Source organism: Vigna umbellata, chromosome 1, assembly GCF_029865625.1.
Source record: "Vigna umbellata cultivar VRB3 chromosome 1, Vumbellata_1.0, whole genome shotgun sequence".
Taxonomy (NCBI): Eukaryota; Viridiplantae; Streptophyta; class Magnoliopsida; order Fabales; family Fabaceae; genus Vigna; species Vigna umbellata.
In genome coordinates this window covers 41,290,058-41,302,268 of record NC_142165.1, presented here as the reverse complement: position 1 = coordinate 41,302,268, position 12,211 = coordinate 41,290,058, and the positions used below count along the sequence as shown (strand labels likewise).

The following is a 12,211-nucleotide window of genomic DNA, read 5'->3' as shown; positions in this document are numbered from 1 at the left end:
TTCAAATTCAGAAAAGATCGTACTCTTTCCTGGACACGGTCATATCATCTCGTATCTAGAATAAGGTTTTAGTTTGAATATCCTCTTTTATCTTATTTTTTTCATCATATTAAAAAAACCCAAAATCCAATTCCCTTGAGTTTTTAATTTTCGTATTTTTTTATGTTGTTCTTTTATGTGTATTTCTACATTTGATTCGTGAAAATTAGTTGTTTTTCTTTTATTGTGTTCTTCTGTTAATTGTAGTCCCACTTAAATTTTTACCTTGATCTTACATGAGTATTGGTATTTGAAGGACAATCTTTATTTATGCGTTGAACTCCCAAATTAAAAAAAAATAGTGGATCTAATTAAAAAAGAAACAAATATATATTAAAAAAAGAGAGAAAGTATGGATATAAGAGTAAAAAAATGTATAGTTCAACACAACCTATTATGTTGCATATTATTAACTGTTAATATATTAAATTATATTCCGTCTTTTATTTAGAGTCTCCACTTGTCTCATTTAACTCTTTTTGGTAGTCCTATAATTTTCTAATTTTATTATTTTGTGTCTTTTAAAAATTTCTTGAAGTTTTGTATAGAGTTTTCTATTTTCTTTGACCTTTTGAGTCAAGACTTAGATCTCGTAACATTTTTCACATTGTTTGTTCAGTCTTTGCTTAAGTTATTGGAGTTTTTTGCCAAACACTAAAGGGAGTTTGAGTGGAAACATGCTAGAGAGTACTTGAAAAAAGCCTATTTGTATGATATACGAGTGAAATTTGAGTGAGACACTTAGAGGTGTGGTGAGGTACTAACTATATTATTATTATAATCACTAACACTTTCTTAGGACGTGGCTTTTTCCCAAAATAGTGATCCTCCATCACTTAAGACTATGAATATTATGGTTACACTTGAGAAGTTGAACTTACAGATGGCTCAAATGCAACAACACATTCAACTGCAGTTTGAAAGACTCCAAAAGTCTAATGAAGATGTGAGTGTGAGATTGGAGGGAGTGAAGAGAAGGATAAGGAGACACGATGATTTAGACTGTTATTCACATAATGATGAAGAAGAGCATTTTTAGACCAAGGAGGGGCCAAAGACGAGAGAAGTTTGAGAACCACACGCTTGGAAGGGATAATGATGAAGAAGAGCATGGTTTTAGACCAAGGCGAGGTCAAAGACGAGAAGAGTTTGGAAACCACACACCTAGAAGAGATAAGATGTGGAGAAAAATTGTTACCCCTAAATTTAATGGAGCTAAATTTTTATTATTGATGAAAAATTTCTCGGTAAATTCAATTTTCCCATCCAATTTGACAAACTATGTTTATAAATTAATTAGATATGTGTGAGAAAAAGAAGATTTTATAAATAAATACATGTGGTTATCAACTATCTACCTCAGATTTTATCCGTGGGCACAAGTATATTTGTCATCCCTAATGGCCAACATCCAAGGCCTTTATGCGAAAAGGGGCACCCAAGACGTCGCCAATGTTGTTCCAAGGGTAGCCAAAGTCAAATAGTGAAGAGGGGCGGTGGTAGCGGCAACTTCGTGCATAACGAAAGGCATTCAAGGCGTACATCGAAAAACCAATAACTACTCCAAGGATGGCGATCGTCGATACCAAAAGGGCTTAAAATAGCTTCCTAAAGTTGTCAGTGCTGGTTGGAAGACACTGTCTACCAAGGGTAGAAACAAGAAAGAATACATTGTATGTACGTGGACAAGTGAAAAGGTTAATCTTTTTAACTCAGGAAAAAACAATAGTAATGGTTACTTCACTTAAACGTCGTTACTTATCTGTCAACAATTATATAATGATGATTTTACAGGATACCATTGTCATTTTTTGAACAAATAACAACAATTCCTTTTGAACCATCGTCATATTTCAATTTTTCAATTATAATGACAATCATCCTTACAACGTCAGTGTAACGTTACATTTAATTACGATATTGTCATCGTTTCTTCTATTACTTCGCCAACAACATAAACATCATTATTAAATGTTTTTACATTAGTGCATATATAAGGAATACATTTTTGCATACTATTAACTTCAAATTGTTCCATATTATTAACTTCAAGCTTGGTACCATGATTTGTACCTTTTATATGATCATGAACATAGGGGAAGCAATTCAAGAAGATGATGAGAGCTTGAAAATAAGAAATAAAGATATTCAACAAGGGAGAGATGACAGGACAATATAAAAGTTAGGAAAACTATGATACATAACCGTTTTTGTGAAAGTTATTTTTTTAAGCATTGGGCTAACCATCTCAATAATAAAGAAGTTATTATAACTTTCCTCACTCGTGATCATTTTGAATGTCAATCAAGGTAAGTCTATTACTCTTTGGTTGAGTTTGTTTTGCTTCTTTACCATTTGTAGGAAGTTTCTTGAACGTTTACTTATTCTATAAAAAAATATTATTATTATCTTTTGTGTTTGGAGTTTTGAACTTTTAAGTAGTAAGATTTGAAGTTTCTTTGTTGTAATTTGATCATGAAAAAATATTTTTAAATTACCATTTGGATTTAAGATATCTTATGTGCCTTGACAAAGAAGAATTAATTATCTTACTATCTTCCATAAAAAAATTAACTCCACTACACTAGCATTATCTATACAGATCTAAATTATCTTATAATCTAATTTATAAAACTTTTTTTTATATGATTTCTCTACATTTTTATCTTGAATGTGTGTATAGTTAATTTATCTTAAAAGAATAATTTCGTTTATTTTTCTTTCTTAAAAGTTATGAAAAAATTTATCTAAATTAATATTAATTACACTTTAATTGTCACAATATATTCTTCCAGTCCTTTGATTACTATGCCAAGTATGTTCAATGAAACAAAATAAATCCATTCTCATATAATTTAAAATTGTTATACTTTTAGAAGATAGTATCATCAACTTGTTATTACAAGTTAAGAAATTTCTCGTGATAATATTTATCGTAATGTAAGTGTAAACATTAGACAAAAATAAATAATATATATAAAAAAATCTTTAAATTTAATGTCTTATAATTTTGGGTTAAGTATAATTTTAAATTCATTTATATAATTTATTTATGGTCCATTATAAATATATACCATTACCAAATTTTATATTAACGGACAACATCTGCAATCATAATTTTAGAAGACATCAAACCCAACCTATATATTCTAATTAAAAAGTTTTATTAATTAATATTTTATTAATTAACTTCTATTTTTATAATGTTTAATTTATAACTATCCTAATTAGTGTAATGTAATATGAGCTGGCATTGGTAAGATTATTCAATAGACATTTATCTCTACCAAAAGAGTGCTCAAAGATAGCAATAACACAGTAAGAAAATCTTAGTTATCTCAGAATTTTCCTTCTTCTTCTTTAACAACAAATATTTTTATAAGATTTGGATTATATTCTGTATATCAAGATTAATACTGTATTATTCCATTACTACTTCAAGGCATAGCAGATCTCTTCAGAAAAAAAAACATATTAATCGATCTCAACAAATCTAAACCAAGTGAATTTATTGAAAGTGACAGAATTCTTGAATTCTTGAATTCTTGATGTTTAATATGATTAAAATCCATAAACTTACTAAAATTATTGATAATAATAACAACACGAACACAATAATTATATATAGAGTTTATTTCTTACTTTTTGATATACAAGAAATATTATTTTCTCAAGAAACACTAATTTACCTGAGAGATGCAAAGATAATTTTGAAGGTATTGAGTATCAATTCCTTCTTCTTCTTCTTCTCTTGGTAATTGCACGATTTGATATTCCAATTACAGGTTCTTTTGCCAGAAGCAACATACACTCTGAGACCTCGATCGCATCAACATAATCTTCCACCATACGCTGGAGCACTGGTGAATTTTGCAATTCTTTGTTTTGGGCTTGTGAAGCTTCTTGTTCTTTCTCTCTCTTGTCAAGTTCCGTTGCCTTCTTGTGTTCCTCGTTTATGTGAACTTCAACGGAAAATAACTGCTGGCTTAACCTCTCCATGCCATCAACTTCATTAGGTGCGTCATTTTCTCGTACATAATTTGCTCCGACAACATTTGACGTTCGCTTCTTCCGAAGAAATTTGTCTGCAACAGCATTAACACTTGGGTGGCCAAAAGAGTGAGGCTTTTTCCCAGGAGAGAACATAACAATAGCAAGTTCTACACCGCACATTACAGACAATTCGCATGCCTTTTTGAACAAACCTGAGCGGCGCTTGGAGAATGTAACTTGCTTGCTGTTGGGATCCTTCACCTCTGCGATATCAATCTTACGACGACCCATAATTGAAGAAGAAGAAGATGGTTGAAAGAGAAGGGTTACTTTATTAGAAAGGTTTTGCTTTGTGGGATCATTGATCCCCACACTTCTCTCTTTATATACTCCCTCAAATCTTACACAGGTTTCTAATCTTGAAACTGCAGTTTCTAATAACTTTTTTTCTGTACATATGAAATTGGTGCTGTCAAGCGTTTTGGCTTCATCTATTCTCCTACTTTAATTTAATAAGTCTGATGTTAAATATGCAGAAATCTTTTGATTTCTTTGAAACAAAAATACTATTTCTATATTGGTTAGATATATATTTTACTACAAGAAATAAATAATTCTTTTGTTTATAATATATTAGTGTTGTCTCAAATATTTATTTGAGTTGTTAAAAATATCGCTTATAAATAAAGTAAACGAGAGAGAAGAAAAAGGTTTCTAAAATATATGTATTGGGTATTTCTTTTATTTTGTAAAAATAACACATTTATTAGGTAAGAGTTAAATATTTAAGAGTGATATTAATTAAATGAAGTCAATGACATAAGTATTAAATAAAATATAAAGTTAATTTAATAGTACCATTAAATGTTATATTTATTAAATGTAATATATATTAAAATCAATAAATGCAATCAATGATAGTTTAATGTGGCATTAATATTTTTTTGGTTCAAATGCATGATATATATATGCGCACATTAAAAGGTTTCTTATTTTTAATGTTATTTTATAGAACTAAAAGCTAATTATCAATTACAAATAATAAATTGAATTTAAGTAGATGAAAAGTTATATATTGTTTTAATATTAATATTATTTTAATTAGTAGTAGTGTTATTTTATTATTTATTATTATTAATAAGGCTTTTATCAATTTTAAATATAATATTTATTGCTATTATTATTATCATAAATGAATAGGAGGAGAAAAGGAAAAGTAGTTAATAAGTCAAGAATTTTAATAAATACATGAATAAATGTAAAATATGCTTGTTTCATAATGAATAAAGACGATAGTTTCTATGCATATATATGGAATTTGAATTCTCTCCTGACTGGGTTTTTTTAAGTTGAATTTGTTTGTTCTATCCTCTGTGCCTTTAAAATGTTCTGCGTTATCTGACAGTAGTAGTTACGTGTTTCATTGTGATGTCCTTTACTCAAATGAATCTGATAGTTTTCATTGTGTTTAACTGACATGGATAAAGGCAGTAATACATGGTACATAGGGTTGAAATAAGCCAAGCCGAATTACGTAGTAGAAAAACATTAGTTCATGCGTATCGTTTACTCTTGAGGAAAGCACAATAAAACATCAAACACAAAACACATCCTTGTTAGAACCAAAAGGCAAGAATCCATAGAAGGTGTCCTCAATCACCTATAATTGCGGTATACAGGGGTATACATGCAACTCTCAGCATACTTCACAAGATCCTGAGGTCGTGGAAGACGAGTGGCCAAGCCTACAAAAACAGTTGAAACAGTTGTTTAGTTTTTACAAGGAAATAAATGAGGATGAAAGAGCAAAGAGAATGAGTACACACCTAGTTCGTAGGCCTTGGCAGCAACATTTGCAGCTATATTGGCTGAGATTTTTCTGATATTAGAGAATGGTGGGTAAATCAAACCATTTTTGTTGTTCTCCTCGCTCACTTGTGTTGCCAAGGCTTCAGCTGCACAATTCACAAGAATGTCAATGAGTTCATCATTCCATTCTCAATTTTACACTATCTAAAATCATTTTTTGAATTTGTCACATTCACTTACAAGCTGCTAGAAGCATATCATCATGTACTCGAATAGCTCCTGAGATTACTAAACCCAAACCAAAGCCTGGGAAAATGTAAGCATTGTTGGCCTGAAATAACAAGGAAAGCATCAGATGCGATGTTCTGCTGTTTAACAAATGAAAAAGAGAAACAATAATGAATTTGGAGAAGACTTTAAAACCTGTCCAGAAGCGTAAACTTTGCCCTTGTATTCAACAGGATCAAATGGACTACCACTGGCGAAAATTGCACGACCCTTTATTTGAAAACAACAAGACATTAATATTCTTGCAAAAATGTAAGAGAGTTGGGCATAATTTGCATCAAAAAAATGCTTAACCAGGCCCAGAGAAAGACGTGATCATCAGTCTCTTTACCTCACTCCACTGGTAAGCCTCTTCGGCAGTACACTCAGACTGTGAGGTAGGATTGGAGAGAGCCAAAATGAGAGGTTTCTGCAAGTTGGCATGGCAGTGCAGTTCTTAAGTAAAATTGTATATCTAATTACTCATCCACAACAAGAGTGAGATTAGGTTTTACATCATTGTTTGAAGTCATAGCCTCAACCACTTCCTTTGTAAATGTTTTTCCCACACCAGAGGATCCAATCAAAACTGTAGGCTTGATCACCTGAAATGTGCAGTAATTAAGAAGAAGGACATAGCCCTTGAAGACCATATGCAAACATATTAAACACCTTGACGGCTTCTAGGAGACTGTTGACTGGCTCATGTTCATGAGCCCAGGGCTTCTTGAAGTGTTGAAGTGAATTCTTCCGGGAACTAACAATTAAACCCTGCAACAGAATGAAAATAAATAAATAAATGCTTTAGAAAAGTGTACAAAACTAAAATTTAATAAAAAATTAATCAGCAGAGAAGATTTTCCTGCAGAAACATGTCAAGCTCTATACTACCTTTGAGTCTACAAGCCATATCTTCTTGCGACTCTCTTCTATGGGTGCCTTAGTCTGCCAGAGAAACAAATAGAAATACATATAGAACGTCACCACTCGTGAATTGAAATGAACTCAAGAAACCAGTGTTGCTGAATAAGTGACTGATTCACCTGCTTCGACATCTCAAGAGCTATTAACTCTGCTATACCAGTTCCAGCCTGAAAGTGTACAAACAATGAATTAGACAAATTGATTTGTTAAGTAACAAAAAGATGGGTAATTAATGGCTTGTATTATGACCCTCGGAATGTAGATGAAATTTAGATGATGAAAAAAATTGAATGATCCATCACTTGAGTTGCTTCTCTCCACTTCCGTAGCATGGAAAGAAGCATAAATAACAAGTCAGAAAAAAAGACAAAACAGAAAATGGTCTTACTTCTCCAGCACCGAGAAAGAGGAATTTGTGCTCAGGTAAGGTCCCACCAATGAGCTTCAGGGCTGCTACAACACCAGCTAGAACAACAGATGCAGTCCCCTGAAATAACACATTAACAATTACAACATTCTAACAATATTCCATAAATAAGTGCCTGATTTTGGGAGACAAATTACCTGTATATCGTCGTTGAAAACAAGATGTGTTGTACCATATTTAGCAAGCAACTCAAAAGCATTGTGATTTGCAAAGTCTTCAAACTGCAAAAATCATTTGAAGTTGAAATAATGAGGCATAATAAGTGAAGAAAAGGTTTAGAAGCCACATAAACCATGCATAGAAAATTTGTATCGACCTGTACAAGAACTTTTTCTCCGTAATTTTGCTTCACAGCAGTCATGAACTCATCCAGAAGGTCATAATATTCCTAACATGAAACCATTAAAGTTGCCTCAGATCAAAACAAGTTATTAACTGTACAACAATATATGCTAAAATAATTCTTATAAGACATCTTGCTTATACAAACCTGCCCAGTTGCCCTTTTTTGTCTAAGCCCAATGTAAAATTCATCCTTCAGTAATGTCTCATTATTTGTCCCCACATCGATAGTGACAGGCAAACACTGAACACAAAAACAAAATCAAATGAAAGGAAGAGAGGAAGAAATTAAGAAGACAAAACACAAACATCATATGTAACATGTAACAAACAATGGAAAATCCTTTACAGCTGAAGAACGAACTCCTCCTAGTGCAGTGTACAAAGCCAATTTACCAACAGGAATCCCCATCCCCTGAAGCACAACCAACGTAATTAGTTATCTGTTCATCCACTTTCACTTGTCTATAATTTCTGTGCAAATTAAGTAGTTCAATTCCCCTGCATATGTACCTGACATCCAAGATCCCCAAGTCCCAAAATTCGCTCACCATCAGTTACAACAATAACTTGAATATTCCTCTCAGGCCAGTTTTTCAAAACCTCAAGGACTTTACCCCTGCAAATGGCCAACAACTTCACAACCCCGCACCAAATATGGCTGAAAGTTTCATACTAATGCAGGAAAATGAGGAATTATACTTTTCTTTCAAACTAATGTAAAGACCCTGAGGACGCCTGAATATGCTCCCATATTTCTGGCAAGCCTCACCAACAGTAGGAGTATATACAACTGGGAGCAATTCCTCAACATTGTCAATGAGAAGTTTGTAAAACAGCCTTTCATTCCTCTCCTGTTTGCAACAACAAAACGCTGCGTCAGTTATTTCTCAGCTTTCATATCCTCATTTTATATAAAATATTTCAGTTCTCACCACATTGATACATTTTCTATGTTCTTGCAAAATTCAAGGGCATCGTGTATTTGCGATGATATACTGCCCTTCTTTTCAGCTAATGCGAACAAAAACGCCATGAATGAACAAGAGAACCTAAACAGGAACTAATCTTACGGTGTTTAATCTATTTATAATGACTTGAAATTCTTGCCTGAAGTTCCATCATGGCCACGTACTTTTGCAAGGGAACCTTATATTGCCTGATGTTGTGCATCAGTTTCTTCTCCTGTAGAGAGTACAAAGAAATAATGAGACGAAAGAGGGGGAGAAAAATAATACTCTCATAGATTTTAAATAAAACTCTTTTCAGAAGGCACAAACCTGAAGTAACTGAGTGAGGACAGTGGGAGGTAGAAGTCCACGCAAATAGTGTGCATCCCTCTCTTTCTCACTGAAAGCTAGCCCTTTGTTGTACTGTGGATCCCTTAGCAAAGACCAACCACTGCATGTAAAACAAATTGCTCCAAAACTCAGAAACCACAAATTCACATCAGATAGATACTCAGAGTCAGAGTCTACTAAAAGATTAAATAGTACATGCACTCATAAAGGAACGATGTTTATACAGCTATCTAATCACAACTTACCGTATAGGGTAAATTCTCGATGTTACATTAATTATCTTAAAAACCATTCTAACATGAGTTTTAATTGGTTTACCATGTATGTTTCTCTATGATAATAACAGTGCATAGAAATAAAGAGGTTACTAAAATCAACCCAGTAGTAAGGGATAAAAGAAGCAAAATGGCAGAAAAGAAACACAGAGCTATCAGCTAAATAAAACACACAATTCCATGATACACCACATGCAATTGAACTCATTAAGAAGTATAATGACTGAGAAATGCGTGTGATGTGAGATGGACCTGGCAACTGAGATAGTCCATGGGGTGACAAGTTGGTCCTCGGTGGCGCGATCCTCGCCGTAGACATCCTCAACGCCACCGCTGACGGTGGATCTGGGGCTGAGGTCCAACACTGACTCTCCATCTCTCAGTGGCTTCAGTAGGCTCTCCATCTTCCTACCAATCACTTTCTTCTCTTCTCCCTCTTCTTCTTTACCAGTGTTATGGATATTATTATGTTGACGAACCTTCGAGTTCACACGCAACACAACTTTCTCTGATATTTTCCTCTTATCACCGCCACACCAGCCAGAAATTCCCAAGTTTTTTGAGCACCCGTGTCCCTACTTCATAAAAGTTAAATGTCAAACACAACAATTATGAAGAGAGAAAGTCAAGGGAACATTGTGCAAGAGGTGTTCATGTGTCAGTTCATTTTCTATTCGAAAAACCATGTCAAGTCTCGTCTTCTGTGCATTATCGTTACAATTTTACTACGTTTTGCAGATGGTTAGCTAATGGTGACCATGTTGGAAATTTTCAAGTTTTAACCAAAAAACAAGTAAAAAACGAAAAAAGAACGGAACCATCACTGGTTGAGAATCGTTAATTACCATTAAATTGGCAATGTTCAACGAAATCATACGAGGTGAGAGAGAAAAAAGACAAAGGCTTTGTCTCTGTTCGGCGATAGTAGATATATAGAACTTCTAGATGACAATGTTGAATACGTGGCACTGTGTGGTATTAATTGGCTTGAGGAAGACTTTTTGTCTGATGTCACGTATTCTTGTTGGATAAAGGGAATCAGATAATGTTAAGAAAATTGTTACAAGAACAAATTTATTTATTTCGAAGTACGCATTATTAATTATATTATAGTTATGCTTTGTAACATGGTTGAAGAAAGGTGTCCAAATTAGAAGGAAACAATCGCTGTTATGAACACGTGCTTCATCGAGAGGTGAGAGTTGTTTGTCCAAAAGAAGCAAGGGTGGGAATTTTAAAACTAAAGAGAACTACTGACCTCGTATATTGATCATCACACGCAAAGTTAGAATATTCTTGTCTATAGTACTTTGTATAAAGATATAGATTTGTAGTATTGGACAATTTATTTTATTCTTTTTGGAGTAAGAATTTTTTTTAAGGAGAATATAGAGATAACTTGGTGGGTTTTGAATATCTTTGTATGGATAACAGGTTATTTTTAAATAGGATAATTAAGTTTTGAGTAACTTATAAATTTTAGTATTTATTTAAATTTATTGATGTGTTGTTTTATTTGTTGTTAGTGAGATGGTTTTGATTATTATTTTTTTAGCTCTTCAATTAACTTATTTATTACTTTTCTAATTTCCACTCATTCATGGGTCTAAGAGATTTGTGAATTACATGTTTTATCTTTATTAAATATTTATTAGTGTTAATAGTACAACATTGAACATGTACACATTAATTATTAATATTATGTGTGAAAATTTCTATAGAGTGTTTTTGGTGACTTAATTATTAGACAATTCCACATCATATTGATATGTTTTATGTTAAATATTTAACATGTTTAATCTACTTGACTTATATTTTGATAATTAACTTTGTGAAAATTTTTTGTTAAGATATGTTAAGTTTTGTAACATGTTGCTTGTGATACTATTATATGGTGTTTTTGAAATAAATTTATCGAAGTTTCGTAGAGATAGTAATAGATGAGAATTTGAAAATTTGTTCGAAGTTTGAGATTGTAGTTATTTTGGTACATGTTGTGTCTTGTTTGTTAAACATATTTCAATTTGTTTGTTTCTTATATATTTTTTTAAAATATATTTAGGACATTTCATACAAGCTAACGTTGTCATGTGTCATAAATTGCCTTCTTTGATATCATTAAAATATGGATGTTTTGGTCATTTTTCATTCATAGTATTTCATCATTAAAAGGATAATTGGTTAGGTACAAATAAAGTCCAACATCAGATAAAATAACAACATAAGATACCTCCATTGGTAAGGAATCTTTTGAAGTGGTACCAAAAGTAAACTCATTGCCAATAAAAAATATAAACATTAAGATATTAAATAAAATGATTACAATTAAGACTAGACTCCAACAAAATTTGTGAAATATATTGAAAGTGTATTACAATTATATATTCATTATTTTTGAGATAATATAAATATGATATAAATATATCATTAATAATGTCTACTTTAACAATATAAATATATCTTTAATTCACATTATTTTTTAGGAGATAAAACAATCGTGAGATTTTTTTTTCATTACACAAAAACGTTGAATGTGAATTTTAAACTTGTAGTAAAGTTATGGTTTAACTACAAAATAATCAAAATCTTTTCGATCATCCAAAATATTACAAATTACGAGCGCTTTAACTAAAGTGGACATTTAAGATGTCTTACATGATAAATTTACTTCATTTGTTAGACAGTTTTCATTGAATTTATTCTAACGTATTTAATTCTTCAGAAATAAATAATTTTTATTTTATTTTAAAGTATTAATTTGATTAAATTGTATTTTAATAGAATAAAAAATAAAAAAGAGTTTTGTTTAAAGTATTAATTTGATTAAATTATAT

The 12,211-nt window shown here is 31.7% G+C and overlaps 2 protein-coding genes across 2 annotated transcripts; both read right to left on the bottom strand.

The window, feature by feature from the left end:
- Positions 1-3,765: 3,765 nt before the first annotated feature.
- Positions 3,766-4,375, bottom strand: LOC124821761 (agamous-like MADS-box protein AGL29). Its single transcript, XM_047293692.2, has one exon. It carries the CDS (start codon positions 4,321-4,323, stop codon positions 3,766-3,768), a length of 558 nt encoding a protein of 185 aa, XP_047149648.2. The 5' UTR covers positions 4,324-4,375.
- A 1,167-nt stretch (positions 4,376-5,542) lies between these two features.
- LOC124821759 (NADP-dependent malic enzyme-like) lies at positions 5,543-10,289 on the bottom strand. The gene is made up of 20 exons (XM_088103122.1): positions 10,223-10,289; positions 9,630-9,952; positions 9,082-9,202; positions 8,912-8,986; positions 8,504-8,655; positions 8,315-8,420; positions 8,151-8,216; positions 7,950-8,045; positions 7,776-7,847; positions 7,597-7,680; positions 7,421-7,519; positions 7,152-7,199; positions 7,000-7,053; positions 6,781-6,879; positions 6,624-6,713; positions 6,461-6,538; positions 6,265-6,339; positions 6,082-6,172; positions 5,859-5,987; positions 5,543-5,777 (listed from the first exon to the last, which is right to left on the bottom strand). The coding sequence occupies exons 1-20, from the start codon at positions 10,250-10,252 to the stop codon at positions 5,689-5,691; spliced, it is 1,977 nt and encodes a 658-aa protein (XP_087959248.1). The 5' UTR covers positions 10,253-10,289; the 3' UTR covers positions 5,543-5,688.
- Between the last annotated feature and the right edge of the window lie 1,922 nt (positions 10,290-12,211).

Coding starts and splice junctions, on each gene's coding strand:
- LOC124821761 (XM_047293692.2), bottom strand. CDS start 4,323: ATGGGTCGTCGTAAGATTGATATCGCAGAGGTGAAGGATCCCAACAGC.
- LOC124821759 (XM_088103122.1), bottom strand. CDS start 10,252: ATGATTTCGTTGAACATTGCCAATTTAATG. Junction 7,520..7,596: donor TTTTCAACGACGATATACAG/GTAATTTGTCTC, acceptor GTGTTATTTCAG/GGGACTGCATCTGTTGTTCT. Junction 6,880..6,999: donor TATGGCTTGTAGACTCAAAG/GTAGTATAGAGC, acceptor ATTCTGTTGCAG/GGTTTAATTGTTAGTTCCCG.